Here is a 15,370-nt window from a genome sequence, read left to right on the forward strand (position 1 = left end):
ATATAATATGGTTCTGACACCAGTAATTGGTCATATTTAACCCCTTAAGGACTCAGCCCATTTTGGCCTTAAGGACTCAGACAATTTAATTTTAACGTTTTCATTTTTTCCTCCTCGCCTTCTAAAAATCATAACTCTTTTATATTTTCATCCACAGACTAGTATGAGGGCTTGTTTTTTGCGCGACCAGTTGTCCTTTGTAATGACATCACTCATTATATCATAAAATGTATGGCGCAACCAAAAAACACTATTTTTGTGGGGAAATTAAAAAGAAAAACGCAATTTTGCTAATTTTGGAAGGTTTCGTTTTCACGCCATACAATTTATGGTAAAAGTGTAAAAAAGTGTAAAAAAGTGTAAAAAAAAAAAAAAGTTTAAAAAAGTAACAAAAAAAATAAATAAATAAAAAAAATATAAAATAAAACAACACACATTAACATAACCCCTTCCTAAAATTAAAATCCCCCCCTTTTAAATTCCATATAAAACTATGTAAAAATAATAAAAATAAACATATGTGGTAGCGCAGCATTGGTAGATGTCCAAACTATAAAAATATAAGGTTAATTAGACCGCACGGTCAATGGCGTACACGTAAAAAAATTCGAAAATTGCATATTTTTGGTCACTCTGTATACCCTAAAAATATTTATAAAAAGTGATCAAAAAGTCAGATCAAAACAATCATAGCACTGATGAAAACTTCTGATTGTGGCGCAAAAAAAATGAGGCCTCATACCACCCCGTAAACTGAAAAGTAAAAAAGTTATAGGGGTCAGAAGAGGACAATTTAAACATACTAATTTTGGTGCATGTAGTTATAATTTTTTTAAAGTAGTAAAATAAAGAAAACCTATATAAATTGGGTATCATTGTAACTGCATGGACCTACAGAATAAATATCTGGTGTCATTTTTACTGAAAAGTGCAATGTGTAGAATCGGAAGCCCCCAAAAGTTACAAAATGTTGCGGGTTTTTTCCAATTTTGCCCCACAAATATTTTTTTTCTGGTTTCGCGGAAAATTTTTGGGTGAAATGATTGATGGCATTGCAAAGTACAATTGGTGGCGCAAAAAATAAGCCCTCATCTGAGTCTGTTGGTGCAAAATTGAAAGCTTTATGATTTTTAGAAAGTGATGAGGAAAAAATGAAAGAACCAGTGGTTCTTAAGGGGTTAAGCATCAATTATGAGCACCACTTGCAGAAAAACACTCACACACCTTGTCATGCTATCAATACGGTTATTAATGGTTGCCGACCAATGCAAACACATATGTGCTCTATGGGAGACAAGTACAGAGATGCTTTGAGGAGAGGGGGGGGGGGGGGGTCACCTCTGCAGCAAGTGGTTGGCTGAGAAGTTTCTTCTATTTGGGGAAAGAAAACACTAGGATCGCCATTGTTGGAATGGCACCAGAAATAGTCAGCTGGTGGTTTATGTTCTACTACCACCATGAGTACTTCTAAATGTAAATACATTTGTTGTTGTCTAACTGTTTATTGGAAAATCTTTTAAATAAAAAATAAAATAAAAAAACAACAACAAAATGGATTTAGCTTCAGAAATTCCTGAAAATTACAGGAGAAAACCTGGGATTTTGCCTAAGGGGAAAATTACCAGGGCAGCCAGATGTGACATTGTAAAGAATGACAATTGAATTGTTGATATATACAGTGGTCCCGCAACATACGATGGTAATCCGTTCCAAATGGACCTTCGTTTGTGGAAACCATCGTATATTGAGGGATCCATGCAATGTAAAGTATAGGACAGTGGTCTAAAACCTGTGGACCTCCAGATGTTGCAAAACTACAACACCCAGCATGCCCGGACAGCCAACGGCTGTCCGGGCATGCTGGGAGTTGTAGTTTTGCAACATCTGGAGGTCCGCAGTTTGAAGACCACTGGTATTGGAAGTTATACTCACATGTCCCCGCCGCTCCAGACCGTCACCGCTGCCCTGGATGTCGCCTTCCATCGCTGTCGCTCCAGCAAGGCCTCTGCTTCCCCGGCATCCTCGCTCTCCGTCACCGCCATCACGTCACTACGCACGCCGCTCCTACTGGATCACAGGACGGCGTGCGCAGCGACATGATGAGGACGATGGAGAGCGCCGACGATGCAGGAGATCCCGAAGAGGATGCGTCGGAGCCCCAAGGACAGGTAAGTGATCGTCAGCGGACCACACGGGGCACCATAAACGGCTATCCGATGGCAGCTGAAGCAGTCAGCACTGCCGGATAGCCGTTTATGCGATGGCCCTGACATACAAAAGCATCGTATGTTGATGCTGCCTTCAACATGCGATGGCCTCTGAAATGATCGTATGTCGGTGCCATCGTAAGTCGGGGGGGGGGGGGGGGGGGGGTCACTGTATAGTGTTTCTTGTTGTAAGCCCATACAGTTTGACCTTGACACTAATTTACCAATGGTTTATAGTTTAACAATTACCATTTGCCGAAATGCTTTTGAGCCTTTGTTGCGCGGAAAAGATCTTTCAGGAACCCAGACTCGTGTAAGACCTTCATTTGAGTTCGCTCTGGCCCTTTGTAGTTTAGCCAGCATGGCTTTTTCTTCTTTCTGAATTCAAGAACATACAAAAACACCTTTTACAATTCTAACACAAGAACGGTTCATTGCACACATTTTCATGATAACTAAGAAAAAAAACAACGGGCAAATACACGTGTCTCATCACAGGTGCTCAACTACTGATTATCTGCTGCAATCTTATCCCACAATATACAAGCATTCACACAGCTCAGTATATATATATATATATATATATATATATATATATATATATATATATATATATTGCAGGGCTGTAAAAATATGGTGACAATACATTTTTACCAGTTTGTGAAACATTAAATTATACTATACATTTTGTATCGCTGTAACTATTCTGCCTGACAAAAAAAGTTCAGAAAACCTAAACAGCAGTGAATGCAGAACACAAAACTCAAATTATTCTAGTCAGCCAAAAGAGAAAGGAAAAACAGATGGCCCCCATTCCAATCTTTAGAAGATGACCACTCTAGAAAGCGCAAGGTGAAACATGAAACGGCTGTCGCCTAAACAGTTTGTGTCAGTGTATCTACCCAACCTGCTCCTTTTTTATGGAGCTAATAAAGATGAAGTTCGACGTCTTCTAAAGATAGGGGTAGAGTGCCATCTGCTTTGTTATTTTATTCTGGCTGAAAATTATAGTTTTTTTTGTTTAAAGATTGAGGGATTTACTTTCTCCATTGCATGTACATAACACAGGGTGCAGTGCTAACTCCAACTTTTGGGAGCCTTTAATAGCTCAAATAATTCAAATAATTGCTGCTGTTATTATTCCTCCACCCCTGAAAAGATTTAGGTGTTAATGGGGTACTCCGGTGAAAAACTTTTTTTTTTATCAACTGGTGCCAGAAAGTTAAACAGATTTGTAAATTACTTCTATTAAAAAATCCTAAACCTCGCAGTACTTATTAGCTGCTGAATACTACATAGGAAATTATTTTCTTTTTGGAACACAGTGCTCTCTGCTGACATCATGACCACAGTGCTCTCCAGAGCAGCATATGTTTGCTATGGGGATTTTCTCCTACTCTGGACAGTTCTTAAAATGGACAGAGATGTCAGCAGAGAGCACTGTGGTCATGATGTTAGCAGAGAGCTCTGTGTTCCAAAAAGAAAATAATTTCCTATGTAGTATTCAGCAGCTAATAAGTACTGTAAGGATTACAATGTTTTAATAGAAGTAATTTACAAATCTGTTTAACTTTCTGGCACGAGTTGATTAAACAAAAAAAAAAAGTTTTCCACCGGAGTACCCCTTAAGGAAGACAACTATATCAAGCTCGATCAAAGCTGTCTCTCATTTTATTAAGTTAGTACATCATAAAGGGGTTATCCAGGAAAAAAAAAATATTTATACATCAACTGGCTCCAGAAAATTAAACAGATTTGTAAATTACTTCTATTAAAAACTCTTAATCCTTTGAGAATTTATGAGCTGCTGAAGTTGAGTTGTTCTTTACTGTCTAAGTGCTCTCTGATGTCACCTGTCTCAGGAACCGTCCAGAGTAGAAGCAAACCCCCATAGCAAACCTCTTCTACTCTGTGCAGTTCCCGAGACCAGAAGAAAGGTCAGCAGAGAGCACAGTTGCCAGACAGAAAAGAACAACTCAACTTCAGCAGCTAATAATTATTGGAAGGATTAAGATTTTTTAATTGAAGTAATTTATAAATCTGTTTAACTTTCTAGAGCCAGTTGATATACAAAAAAAGTTTTCCCTGGAATACCCCTTTAATACTGGCTACTTGTATTTAGAATTTTCCAAGTTTCTAATGCTATCCCTTCTGAAAATGATCTGAATGGATGTGGAATATGACCAGTGATGAGCACACTGTACTTTACTGACTATAATTTAATACAACTGAAATGTATCATCCATATTAAATCACATTGTTGTATGAGCTGCTACTATCAACATAAAAATGAACAGATAAAAGTGGGGTACAGCTTTTTTGTTGTTGTTGAGGTCTTTAAATTGGTTGTGCCTCTGTCTTACCCTTTTCTGGCTGCATCCCGTCACCAAGAACGTTCTGATGTCATGTTCCTTGAGATATGCGTTTCTCTCTCCTCCATGACCAGGTTCCACCTCGTAATCTCCATTCAGATAATTTAATGTAGCACTTGTGATGTGTATCCGCCTAAAGAGGAGTAAATAAGGGACACTTAGAACACAAAAGTAGAAACTAAAGATAATGTTTATATGTTGTTTGCATTGATCGGCAATATAGAAATATACAAGATATATACAAGAATGAGAAGTTGCACTTACCCCGCCTTACCACCAGCTTCCATATGATTGGCCAGAGTCACATCATTAGACCATACATCAAATTGCCACTTTCGCAGGCCTAGCACACCGCAGTGAACTCGTCCACTATGTATTCCCACTCGCATGTTCACATTTACCCCTGTTACTTCTCTCACTAACCTGTGATAAAAAGACATGTTTGTCAAGGCATTATAAAGAAAAGCATAAGGATACTTTCATATCTATCACATGTAAAAAAAGATGTGAACATAACCTAACACCAGCCTTATTAACAAAACTTGGGTAATTTCCTATATGTCAGAATAGAGAACAGGAAGCTATGAGCAGCAGGACTGCCAATCTGAGCTCGCAGGGATTAGTGGCAGGGGAGAACCAGATCTTTTTTTATTTAGAAAAAAGAAGGTACTCAGTCCTCAGCCTGCCAGGCTCCTTATGTGATACAGTATATACTCGAGTATAAGCCGACCCGAATATAAGCCGAGGCCCCTAATTTTACCCCAAAAACCCAGGAAAAGTTATTGACTCGACTATAAGCCTAAGGTGGGAAATACATCATCCCCCCCCCATGTAATCATCCAGACCCCCGTCATCATCCCACCTTCATCATCACCGCATGTCAATCCCTTCATCAGTGGTCTTCAACCTGCAGACCTCCAGGGGTTGCCAAACTAAAACTCCCAGAATGCCCGGACAGCCATCGGCTTTCCGGGCATGCTGGGTTTTGTAGTTTTGAAACCTCTGGAGGTCCACAGGTTGAAGACCACTGCGGCCTTCGTCATCAGCCGATGGCTGTCCGGGCTTGCTGGGGGTTGTAGTTTTGCAACATCTGGAGGTCCGCAGGTTGAAGACCACTGATGAAGGGATTGACAGGCGGAGAGTTCACTCGAGTATAAGGGGGCGAGGGGGGCGTTTTCAGCACGAAAAATTGTGCTGAAAAACTCGGCTTATACTCGAGTATATACGGTAACTTGATGTGTTAACCCTATTTCTGGTGCTCCTCATGTGGAACTTGGCTTGTTGCCATTCACTATACAAGATTAATTTTTACAAGATTTATTCTTACTATTCTTACCATTTTTCCACTGGGACTTTTTTTGTTACAGTTTATTCATCTACAGGATTGGCAACAATTCCATGAAACAATTGGGAACTGTTACTTTGTGATAACAGGACTTGTTCTACAATTTTTATCTGCAGGTTTTGTGCCATAAATTTAATTTTTTTTTAAAAATTTTTTCATTTGATTTTGCCGGACTGGTTCTAGTTATTCTTATGTTATTATCTTTTTTATACAATTTGTCTACATTATTATAAACTTATTTTTTGCTATCCAGGTATATATACATATATTTATAATATACACAGCCGTAGGGCCTTGCGGCTGATTTATATATATTATTCATACATTTGCTGTATTGATTTTATGCATATAATAAATTATAGTTAGATTTGGAAACTTGTATTTTTTTTCCAAATTTTTGAACCATCCATCATATTACCTAATTTTGAATTAGTTTGCTGAGGACTGAGTACCTTCTTTTTTCTAATTTTATTTTTCTTGTTCTCTTGGGTGAGAGAATTTCTCAGTTAACCTCGCAATCTGTTTGCTGTGAGCTGCGCATACCACTTTTTCTTCTTTTTTTATTTACTCTTGCCAACCTAACCAGTTTGAAACATAAAATATTTTTCTGGATAAACAGATTTCTGATCTCTGGATGTGCCAACAGGGTGACACTTTCATGATTAACTTCTACTTGTCAATGGACCATTCTAATAAGTTACAAATGTGCAAAGGAGAAAACCCATACGTGAAAAATAAAATAAAAATAAATAAACAAACACCATGTATATTCTAGAAATGTTGCCATAATAACAAATGACTGGAGTCACAAGTACATTTTAGATATAGGTCCACTTACGAGATGGCTTCAATCATATCAACTCCCATCTCCACACAGCAGTGAGCATGATCGGCACGAGCTTCAGGCAATCCAGAGACACAATAGTAACAATCCCCAAGGATTTTAATGCGCAAGCAGTGGTTTTCCTTAAAATAGAAAGAGATAGTTATGAAATTATCAAAATACATAGCAAGAATGCATTGCAATATATTCAGCTCAGAGAAGAAGAGAAGTCACCTTCATAGGTACAAAAACTCCATTGTCAAGTGAAATTTAGTTTTACACCCCTTGGGCTGCAACTATATTCAGCTCTTCATCATTTTTACAGATATTATTTTCGCAAAAAAAAAAAAAAAAAAAGTGGAACCATTTAAGACAAATTATTAAACCATGACTCAGTAACATAATTAGAAGAACCGTGAAATCATATCCAACAAGAACAAGCTCCAAGGAAAAGTTAGAATGCCAGAATGTTAGGCAACCAAAAAATATGTTTATATTGTGCTTGTGAGGGGAGCAGCAGCCTGCCAAACCTCACCAGGGGGCCTCCTCCTCATGCTCAGCCATTTGGAAATTTGTAGACTGTGTGTGGCACAATCTCTAAAGCAGCCAAGTTGTTTTCATTTTTAATGTTTGCCACTAAACGAGCATGGAGACCATAGGTAGAAACCCATAGACACAAAAAGTTATATATTAAAGACTGTGGACACCTTTGCGCTGAACTCTTTTTTTTTTTTTTTTTTTTTGTGATAGTGATAACTTTTTATTATACATTTTAATTAATATTACAAAAACTTCTTGGAAATCATGACATTTTACATTCTTTAAATCTTCAAATATGATTTTCCATTCTTCCTCTGTGATCTCCCCCAAATCCTCACTCCATTTCATTTTATATTTATATATTTGTGAAACACTCTGATGTGTAATAAACATTTAGTACATTTCTCCATCCTACCTCGTGCTTCTGTGACAATATCTATAACTTCATGTGATTCAATTTGCCATCTTCCATTATCTTTATCCCCGAATTTTCTAACTTGCCAATATCCAAAAATTAGATTTTCCTCTAATCCAAACTCCTGCCTAAGCTAGGACCATTTTTTTTTTTTTTAGTTTACCCTCCTCGAATAATTGCTATTTCAGTTTAAAGGATACCTCCGGGATGTACAACTTATCCTCTATTCTAAGGATAGTGGTCGAAAATGCCTGTTCCATGCAAGGAGCCGGGGCTCCATTCGGGAGATTGCAGGGGGCCCTAGCAGTCTAAAACTTATCCCCTATGCAAAGGATAGGGGATAAGTTGTAGATCCCAGAGGTATCATTTAATACCTTTTTCTCCCCAATCTATAAACTTAGTGATCTTTACAAATTCAGTTAAATATTCATTCCCCCAAATGTGTGTGACTATTAAACTCCCTTTAACCCCAATTTCCTTGTTTTCTTCCATACCAAGTGCTTGTAAACTCCTCCTCCTTGTGTAATTCCTCCTCCATTCTTTCCTTCCTAATTTTCCACTCTCTAATGATTCAAAATTATTATTATCCTTAAAACCCTTATTCCTTAATACTTCTAAGATATTACCCCTTCTTGTGCAACATATGTTAACAGTGTAGCTACATAATAATAGAGGAAATTGGGGAGACCTAACGCCCCCCTTTTCCAGTATTGAGTTCAAAAAACGGCTTTTGAGTCTAACTTGTTTTTGGCCCCAATTCAACCTGTTTATTTTCCTTTCTAATTCCTTGAAAAATCTATACTTAATCCATATGGGAGTCACCCTAAAATAATGCAGCACCATTGGAAGAATTATGATTTTTACAAGTGCGAGTCGATACGCCATATATGGTCCCAATCCACCCAAATCTTACATTTATTTTCTACTAATATAGGTAGGTATATACACAATCATGTGTATATAGAATACGTATTCCTCAAGGCTGGGCTTGATTATAGTATATTTTATAAAAGCTTGTATATCAAAAATAAATATTAAAGAAAGGTGTATATATATGAACAATATGTATATGTGAAAAATGTAAAAATAATAATAATACAATAGGACTTGGTCTGTATATATTAATATTTAACCGAATCCTATTGTATTATTATTATTTTTACATTTTTCACATATACATATTGTACATATACACACATTTCTTTAATATTTATTTTTGATATACAAGCTTTTATAAAATATACTATAATCAAGCCCAGCCCTGAGGAATACATATTCTATATACACATGATTGTGCATATACCTACCTATATTATTGTTTAGGTTGTATGGAATACACAACTTCCACGTTAGTACTCACCTGGCACCCATAAGTCATTATTTTGGTTTTAGAGCTACCCAAATCTTTATTTTTCTTTATTTTCTACTAGCTAAGTGCCCGGTTTTTCCTACTTATCCTTGCGGGAGAGGAAAAGCAACAAAGGAGGAAGCTTTTGTCCTCATATGCTGTCCTCAAACCCTGACCCCATAGCCCGACCCCAAATCCCTTCTTCATATTCCGACCTCATATCCTGTCCTAATATCTTGTCCTCATGTCCCAACCTCATGTCCTGTCCCCATATCCAGACCTCATATCCCATCTTCATATACTGACCCCATATCACAACCCTTATATCACAACTTCATATCCCAACCTCATAACCCGTCCTCATATCCCATTCCAATATACTGTTCTGATATCCAATCCCCATTTCTAATCCTTATATCCTGTCCTCAGGTGGGGCTGAGTTGTGAAGAAGATATTATACACTGAAAATAAAAGGGATGTGGCTTAAAGAGTAGGCACAACTTTGTGAGATCGGGCATGGAATGCGGGAGGGGTGTGGCTTGCCAGATGGACTAACGCATTCACCAGGAAATGCAGAGCGGAGCTTGTGGAGTAAGGTACCAGAAGTTAAATATACTTGATTGGGACTTCAAACAAAAACCCTATCCTTCACATAAGGGGGTAGGTTAGGGTTAATTTAACGAATATATATTTTTATTTGACATATAAGTAACATGTGACCAACATGTGTTTTAGCAAAATACCTCCAGCCATACAGAAGTTATGCTGAAACATACATTTCCCATAGATTTGCATTGGCCTTTCAATTAGAGATGAGCGAACTTACAGTAATTCGATTCGTCACGAACTTCTCGGCTCGGCGATTGCTGACTTTAGCCTGCCTAAATGAGTTCAGCTTTCAGGTGCTCCGGTGGGCTGGAAAAGGTGGATACAGTCCTAGGAGATTCTCTCCTAAAGTCAGCAACTGCAGAGCCGAGAAGTTCGTGACGATTCGAATTACTGGAAGTTCGCTCATTTTTTCACATGGACTTTCACATAGACTTGTATGGGACTTTAAACAAAAAACCCTGACTCTTGCAAATGGGGGTGGGTATGGGTTAAATTATCTATCCTATGTTTGTTGTTGACATATAAGTAACGTGTACCAAGTTTAATATTAATATCCTTAGCCATTTGGAAGTGATGCTGGAACATACACACACATAAACACACACACACACAAACATTCGTGGACATTTAGCCTTCCTGCAGAAGTGGTCTCTGCAAATACAGTGAAGGAGTTTAAACATACATGGGATGAGCATAAGGCTATCCTTCATGTAAGATAGGGCCAGGGACTATTGGATAGGATTCAGATTATTGGGCAGACTAGATGGGCCAAATGGTTCTTATCTGCCGACACATTCTATGTTTCTATTTACCATTGTTGCTTTGGTAAGAGTTCCGTAGGTATTTTTTTTGCTTTAGGATTGCTTATGTGTGACATATTTATAATATTATCACAGGGGGTTAATAAATTTGGCCCACATAAGCAAAAACCAATAAATTACTTTTGAATATCATCTTTTTAGCACACACAAGCAAAAAACAATTAAATTACTTCAGAACACAAATTTGCAGCTTTGAAAAAAAGTGGGATACATTTTTTTTATAAACACACACACACATATATATATATAAATATATATATATATATACATATATATATATATATATATATATATATATATATATATATATATATATATATACCGTATATACTCGAGTATAAGACGACCCGAGTATAAGCCGAGACCCCTAATTTCAACCCAAAATCCCAGGAAAAGTTATTGACTCGAGTATAAGCCTAGGGTGGGAAATACCTCATCCCCCCCTGTCATCATCCAGACCCGTCATTAACATCCTCATCATCCCCTTGTCATCATCCCACACATCCCCCCTTCATCATCCCCTTGTCATCATCCCACACATCCCCTTATCATCCCACACATCCCCCCTTCATCATCCCCTTGTCATCATCCCACACATCCCCTTATCATCCCACACATCCCCCCTTCATCATCCCCTTGTCATCATCCCACACATCCCCCCTTCATCCTCCCCTTGTCATCATCCCACACATCCCCCCTTCATCATCCCCTTGTCATCATCCCACACATCCCCTTATCATCCCACACCCCCCCTTCATCATCCCCACCCCCCTTCATCATCCCCACACCCCCCCCCTTCATCATCCTCTTCTCATCATTCGCCCTCAGTGGTCTTCAACCTGCGGACCTCCAGAGGTTTCAAAACTACAACTCCCAGCAAGCCCGGGCAGCCATCGGCTGTCCGGGCTTGCTGGGAGTTGTAGTTTTGAAACCTCCGGAGGTCCGCAGGTTGAAGACCACTGCGGCCTTCAACATGCGGACCTCCAGAGGTTTCAAAACTACAACTCCCAGCAAGCCCGGGCAGCCATCGGCTGTCCGGGCTTGCTGGGAGTTGTAGTTTTGAAACCTCCGGAGGTCCGCAGGTTGAAGACCACTGCGGCCTTCAACATGCGGACCTCCAGAGGTTTCAAAACTACAACTCCCAGCAAGCCCGGGCAGCCATCGGCTGTCCGGGCTTGCTGGGAGTTGTAGTTTTGAAACCTCCGGAGGTCCGCAGGTTGAAGACCACTGCGGCCTTCAACATCATCCAGCCCCCTCTCACCCCCTTTAGTTCTGAGTACTCACCTCCGCTCGGCGCTGGTCCGGTCCTGCAGGGCTGTCCGGTAAGGAGGTGGTCCGGTGAGGAGGTGGTCCGGGCTGCTATCTTCACCGGGGGCGCCTCTTCTCCGCGCTTCCGGCCCGGAATAGAGCCGTTGCCTTGACAACGACGCATCTGCGTCGTTGTCAAGGCAACGTGACTATTCTGAGGCCGGGCCCGAAGCGCTTAGAAGAGGCCTCCCCGGTGAAGATAGCAGCCCGGACCACCTCCTTACCGGACAGCCCTGCAGGATCGGACCAGCGCCGAGCGGAGGTGAGTACTCAGAACTAAAGGGGGTGAGAGGGGGCTGGATGATGTTGAAGGCCGCAGTGGTCTTCAACCTGCGGACCTCCGGAGGTTTCAAAACTACAACTCCCAGCAAGCCCGGACAGCCGATGGCTGCCCTGGCTTGCTGGGAGTTGTAGTTTTGAAACCTCTGGAAGTCCGCAGGTTGAAGACCACTGCGGGTGGGGGAGTTCACTCGAGTATAAGCCGAGGGGGGTGTTTTCAGCACGAAAAATCGTGCTGAAAAACTCGGCTTATACTCGAGTATATACGGTGTGTATATATATATATATATATATATATATATATATATATATATGTAACCCTTTTTTTCCCATAAATGTACAAACATTAATTCCTTTTTTATTTTTTTTTTACATCTCATTTCAGATCTGTGTATCCTGTGGATTAGATTAGAGTTGAGCGAACTTACAGTAAATTCGATTCGTCACGAACTTCTCGGCTCGGCAGTTGATGACTTTTCCTGCATAAATTAGTTCAGCTTTCAGGTGCTCCGGTGGGCTGGAAAAGGTGGATACAGTCCTAGGAGACTCTTTCCTAGGACTGTATCCACCTTTTCCAGCCCACGGAAGCACCTGAAGGCTGAACTAATTTATGCAGGAAAAGTCATCAACTGCCGAGCCGAGAAGTTCGTGACGAATCGAATTTACTGTAAGTTCGCTCATCTCTAGATTAGATTTGGAGGAGTACAGTGACCAGCGTTTTTTTTTTAATTTATGTTAATAAAATGGGTAACGAGGGATTTTGGAGGAGTGTTTTCTTGGAATAAATTTTTTTTTTAAAATGTGTTGTGTTTTTTTATTTATTTACTTGACAGGCTTAGTAGTGGAAGCCATCTTATAGAGGGAGTCCATTACTAAGCCGGGGCTAAGAGTTAGCCACAAAAACAGCTAGCGCTAACCCCCAATTATTACCCCGCTACTCACTGCCACAGGGGTGACGGTACCAACAGGCTCGGAGCGACAAAAATAGTGCTCCTGGGCCTAGGCTTAACAGGCTGAGATTATTTAGGCTGGGGAGGCCCAGTAACAATGGTCCTCGCCCAACCTGGTAACGTCAGGCTGTTGCTGCTTGGTCGGTATTTGGCTGAGAATAAAAGAATAAAAATAGGGGGGGGAACCTTATGCTTTTTTTTTTTTTTTTTTACATAAATCATTAAATATAAAAAAATAAAAAATAAAAAATAAGGTTCCCCCTATTTTTATTTTCAGCCAGATACCATCCAAGCAGCAACAGCCTGATGTTACCAGGGTGGGCAAGGATCATTGTTACTGGCCCTCCCCAGCCAAAATAACGCCAAGCTGTTACCGCCTAGGCCCAGGAGCGCCATTTTTTATGCTTCGGGTCTGTTGGTACCAGGGTAATAATTAGGGGTTAGCGCTAACTGTTTTTGGGGCTAATGCTAAGTAATGGACTCCGTCTATAAGACCGCTTCCACTACTAAGCCTGTAAAGTAAATTTAAAAAAAACACGTTTAAAAATTTTTTATTCCAAAAACACTCCCCCACAAGCCCTTGTTAACCATTTTATTAACATTAAACAGAAAGAAAAAAAAAACGCTCCCAGCATGCCCTTACAGTAATGACATGCTGGGAGTTGTAGTCATGTGGTGCGGGAGATGTGCGGGCAAATGACAAGCTTGTCACCTACCCCCCCCCCTGCATGACTACAACTCCCAGCATGCCCTTACAGTAAGGACATGCTGGGAGTTGAAGTTGTGTGGCAGGTAACAAGCTTGTTACCTGCCCCCCCCCCCTGCATGACTACAACTCCCAGCATGCCCTTACAGTAAGGGAATGCTGTGAGTTGTAGTAGTGTGGCAGGGGACAAGCTTGTCACCCGCCCCACAACTACAACTCCTAGCATGCCCTTACAGTAGGGCATGCTGGGAGTTGAAGTTGTGCAGTAGAGGGCAGGTAACAATCTCTAATAAATAATACCAAGTCGCCGGCATATAGAAGAATTTTTTCTTTATCTCCTTTTATTCCGAAGCCCAAAAAACAGCTAGTATCTCTAATCCTCCGTTCCAAAGGCTCCACAAAAAGAGCAAGCAGCATAGGGGATAGGGGACACCCCTGTCTAGTTCCCCTACTTAGATGAAAACTCTCAGATAACTCCCCATTAATTTCCACTCTGGCTGTTGGAACACTATATATGGTTTTAATCCCACTGACACATTTTTCCCCCAAATTAAAGGCTTTGCACTGAATTCTTTTAAATGTTCATTTGTTCCTTAAAATGTCCTTCCATTTAGCTGCTTACTTAGAATTATCAGATAAATCTGCCAGATGGACTTTCTGCATTCTCAGAGTGGGAGATAGCAGCATAGAGGGGGAGAGGATTACAGCTCAGATTGGGGGGGGGGGGGGCTAGAAGAACAGCTCACACAGGCTGAAGATAGGGAGGAAAGCACACAAATGGAAGTGTGCAGGAGAAAAATCACATGGGTTGTGTACAAGTGTACAGAGAAGATAGAGCTCACTCAACTAACTGTTGAGGCTGCACAAGAGAAACTAAGCACTTTTTTTTATAAGGACCTATGGAGAAAGTACACAAGACAAGAATAAAATAAAATTTTCTAAGACATCCATAGCTTTTAACAATTTGGACATTAAAATTATGACAACTTTAAATATATATTTTAAACCAAAATATAAAGTATATATGACCATAAGTACAAGTGCACACCAATATAAAAAATATCTGCAGCTCTTCCAGACAGACCTCTCTTTTCAAGACAGGACTGTGATAGGCTGCAGTGGAGTATTTCATGAAGGGGAGCTTTACATACAATGATACTGACACAAACCTTATATTGATTGAAGCAGACTTACCGCCGCCAGCTTGTCGAAACGCGCAAAGAGCTCATTCAGAGTCATGACTAGCTCCTGTGCCGTGCACTGTGATGCCAAGCTGGTGAACCCCTCGATGTCAGCAAACAGAATACTGCAAGGAGAGAGACTGTCAGATCAGCAATGCCCTGTGAATTTTTGAAGTACAGACCATGACATGTCTAATACAATGGATGATTATGCATCTTGTTCTAAAAATGTTAGACAACTTAACTTTCTCCAGTCATTTCTACCACAGAGCTTGAGTTCTAGCATTCCCTCGTTACTATGAATGCAGCCATTATTAGGCACTTTATTACTCACAAAATGAAATAACTACTAGCTGACAGGTCCTTCTTTTAACAGACTGGTTCTGACGAATACTAGTGCCATTTCATCATATAATTCTAAAAAAAACAGATGACAACTTGTAGGCGACAACTTGTAATGTGCATA

The 15,370-nt window shown here is 40.0% G+C and overlaps 1 protein-coding gene across 5 annotated transcripts in view; it reads right to left on the bottom strand.

Moving 5' to 3' along the window:
- Nucleotides 1-15,370, bottom strand: part of ADCY6 (adenylate cyclase 6) — a 220,415-nt gene that overhangs the window by 41,699 nt on the left and 163,346 nt on the right. For all 5 annotated transcript variants that reach the window (XM_056562242.1, XM_056562246.1, XM_056562241.1 and 2 more), the window contains exons 6-10: nucleotides 14,918-15,029; nucleotides 6,763-6,890; nucleotides 4,844-5,002; nucleotides 4,571-4,712; nucleotides 2,457-2,585 (exon numbers count right to left, since the gene is read on the bottom strand). In XM_056562242.1, the coding sequence (XP_056418217.1) occupies nucleotides 2,457-2,585; nucleotides 4,571-4,712; nucleotides 4,844-5,002; nucleotides 6,763-6,890; nucleotides 14,918-15,029 (670 nt within the window). The remainder of the gene's footprint in view (nucleotides 1-2,456; nucleotides 2,586-4,570; nucleotides 4,713-4,843; nucleotides 5,003-6,762; nucleotides 6,891-14,917; nucleotides 15,030-15,370) is intronic.

The sequence above is a fragment of the Hyla sarda genome, chromosome 2, assembly GCF_029499605.1.
Source record: "Hyla sarda isolate aHylSar1 chromosome 2, aHylSar1.hap1, whole genome shotgun sequence".
Classification (NCBI taxonomy): Eukaryota; Metazoa; Chordata; class Amphibia; order Anura; family Hylidae; genus Hyla; species Hyla sarda.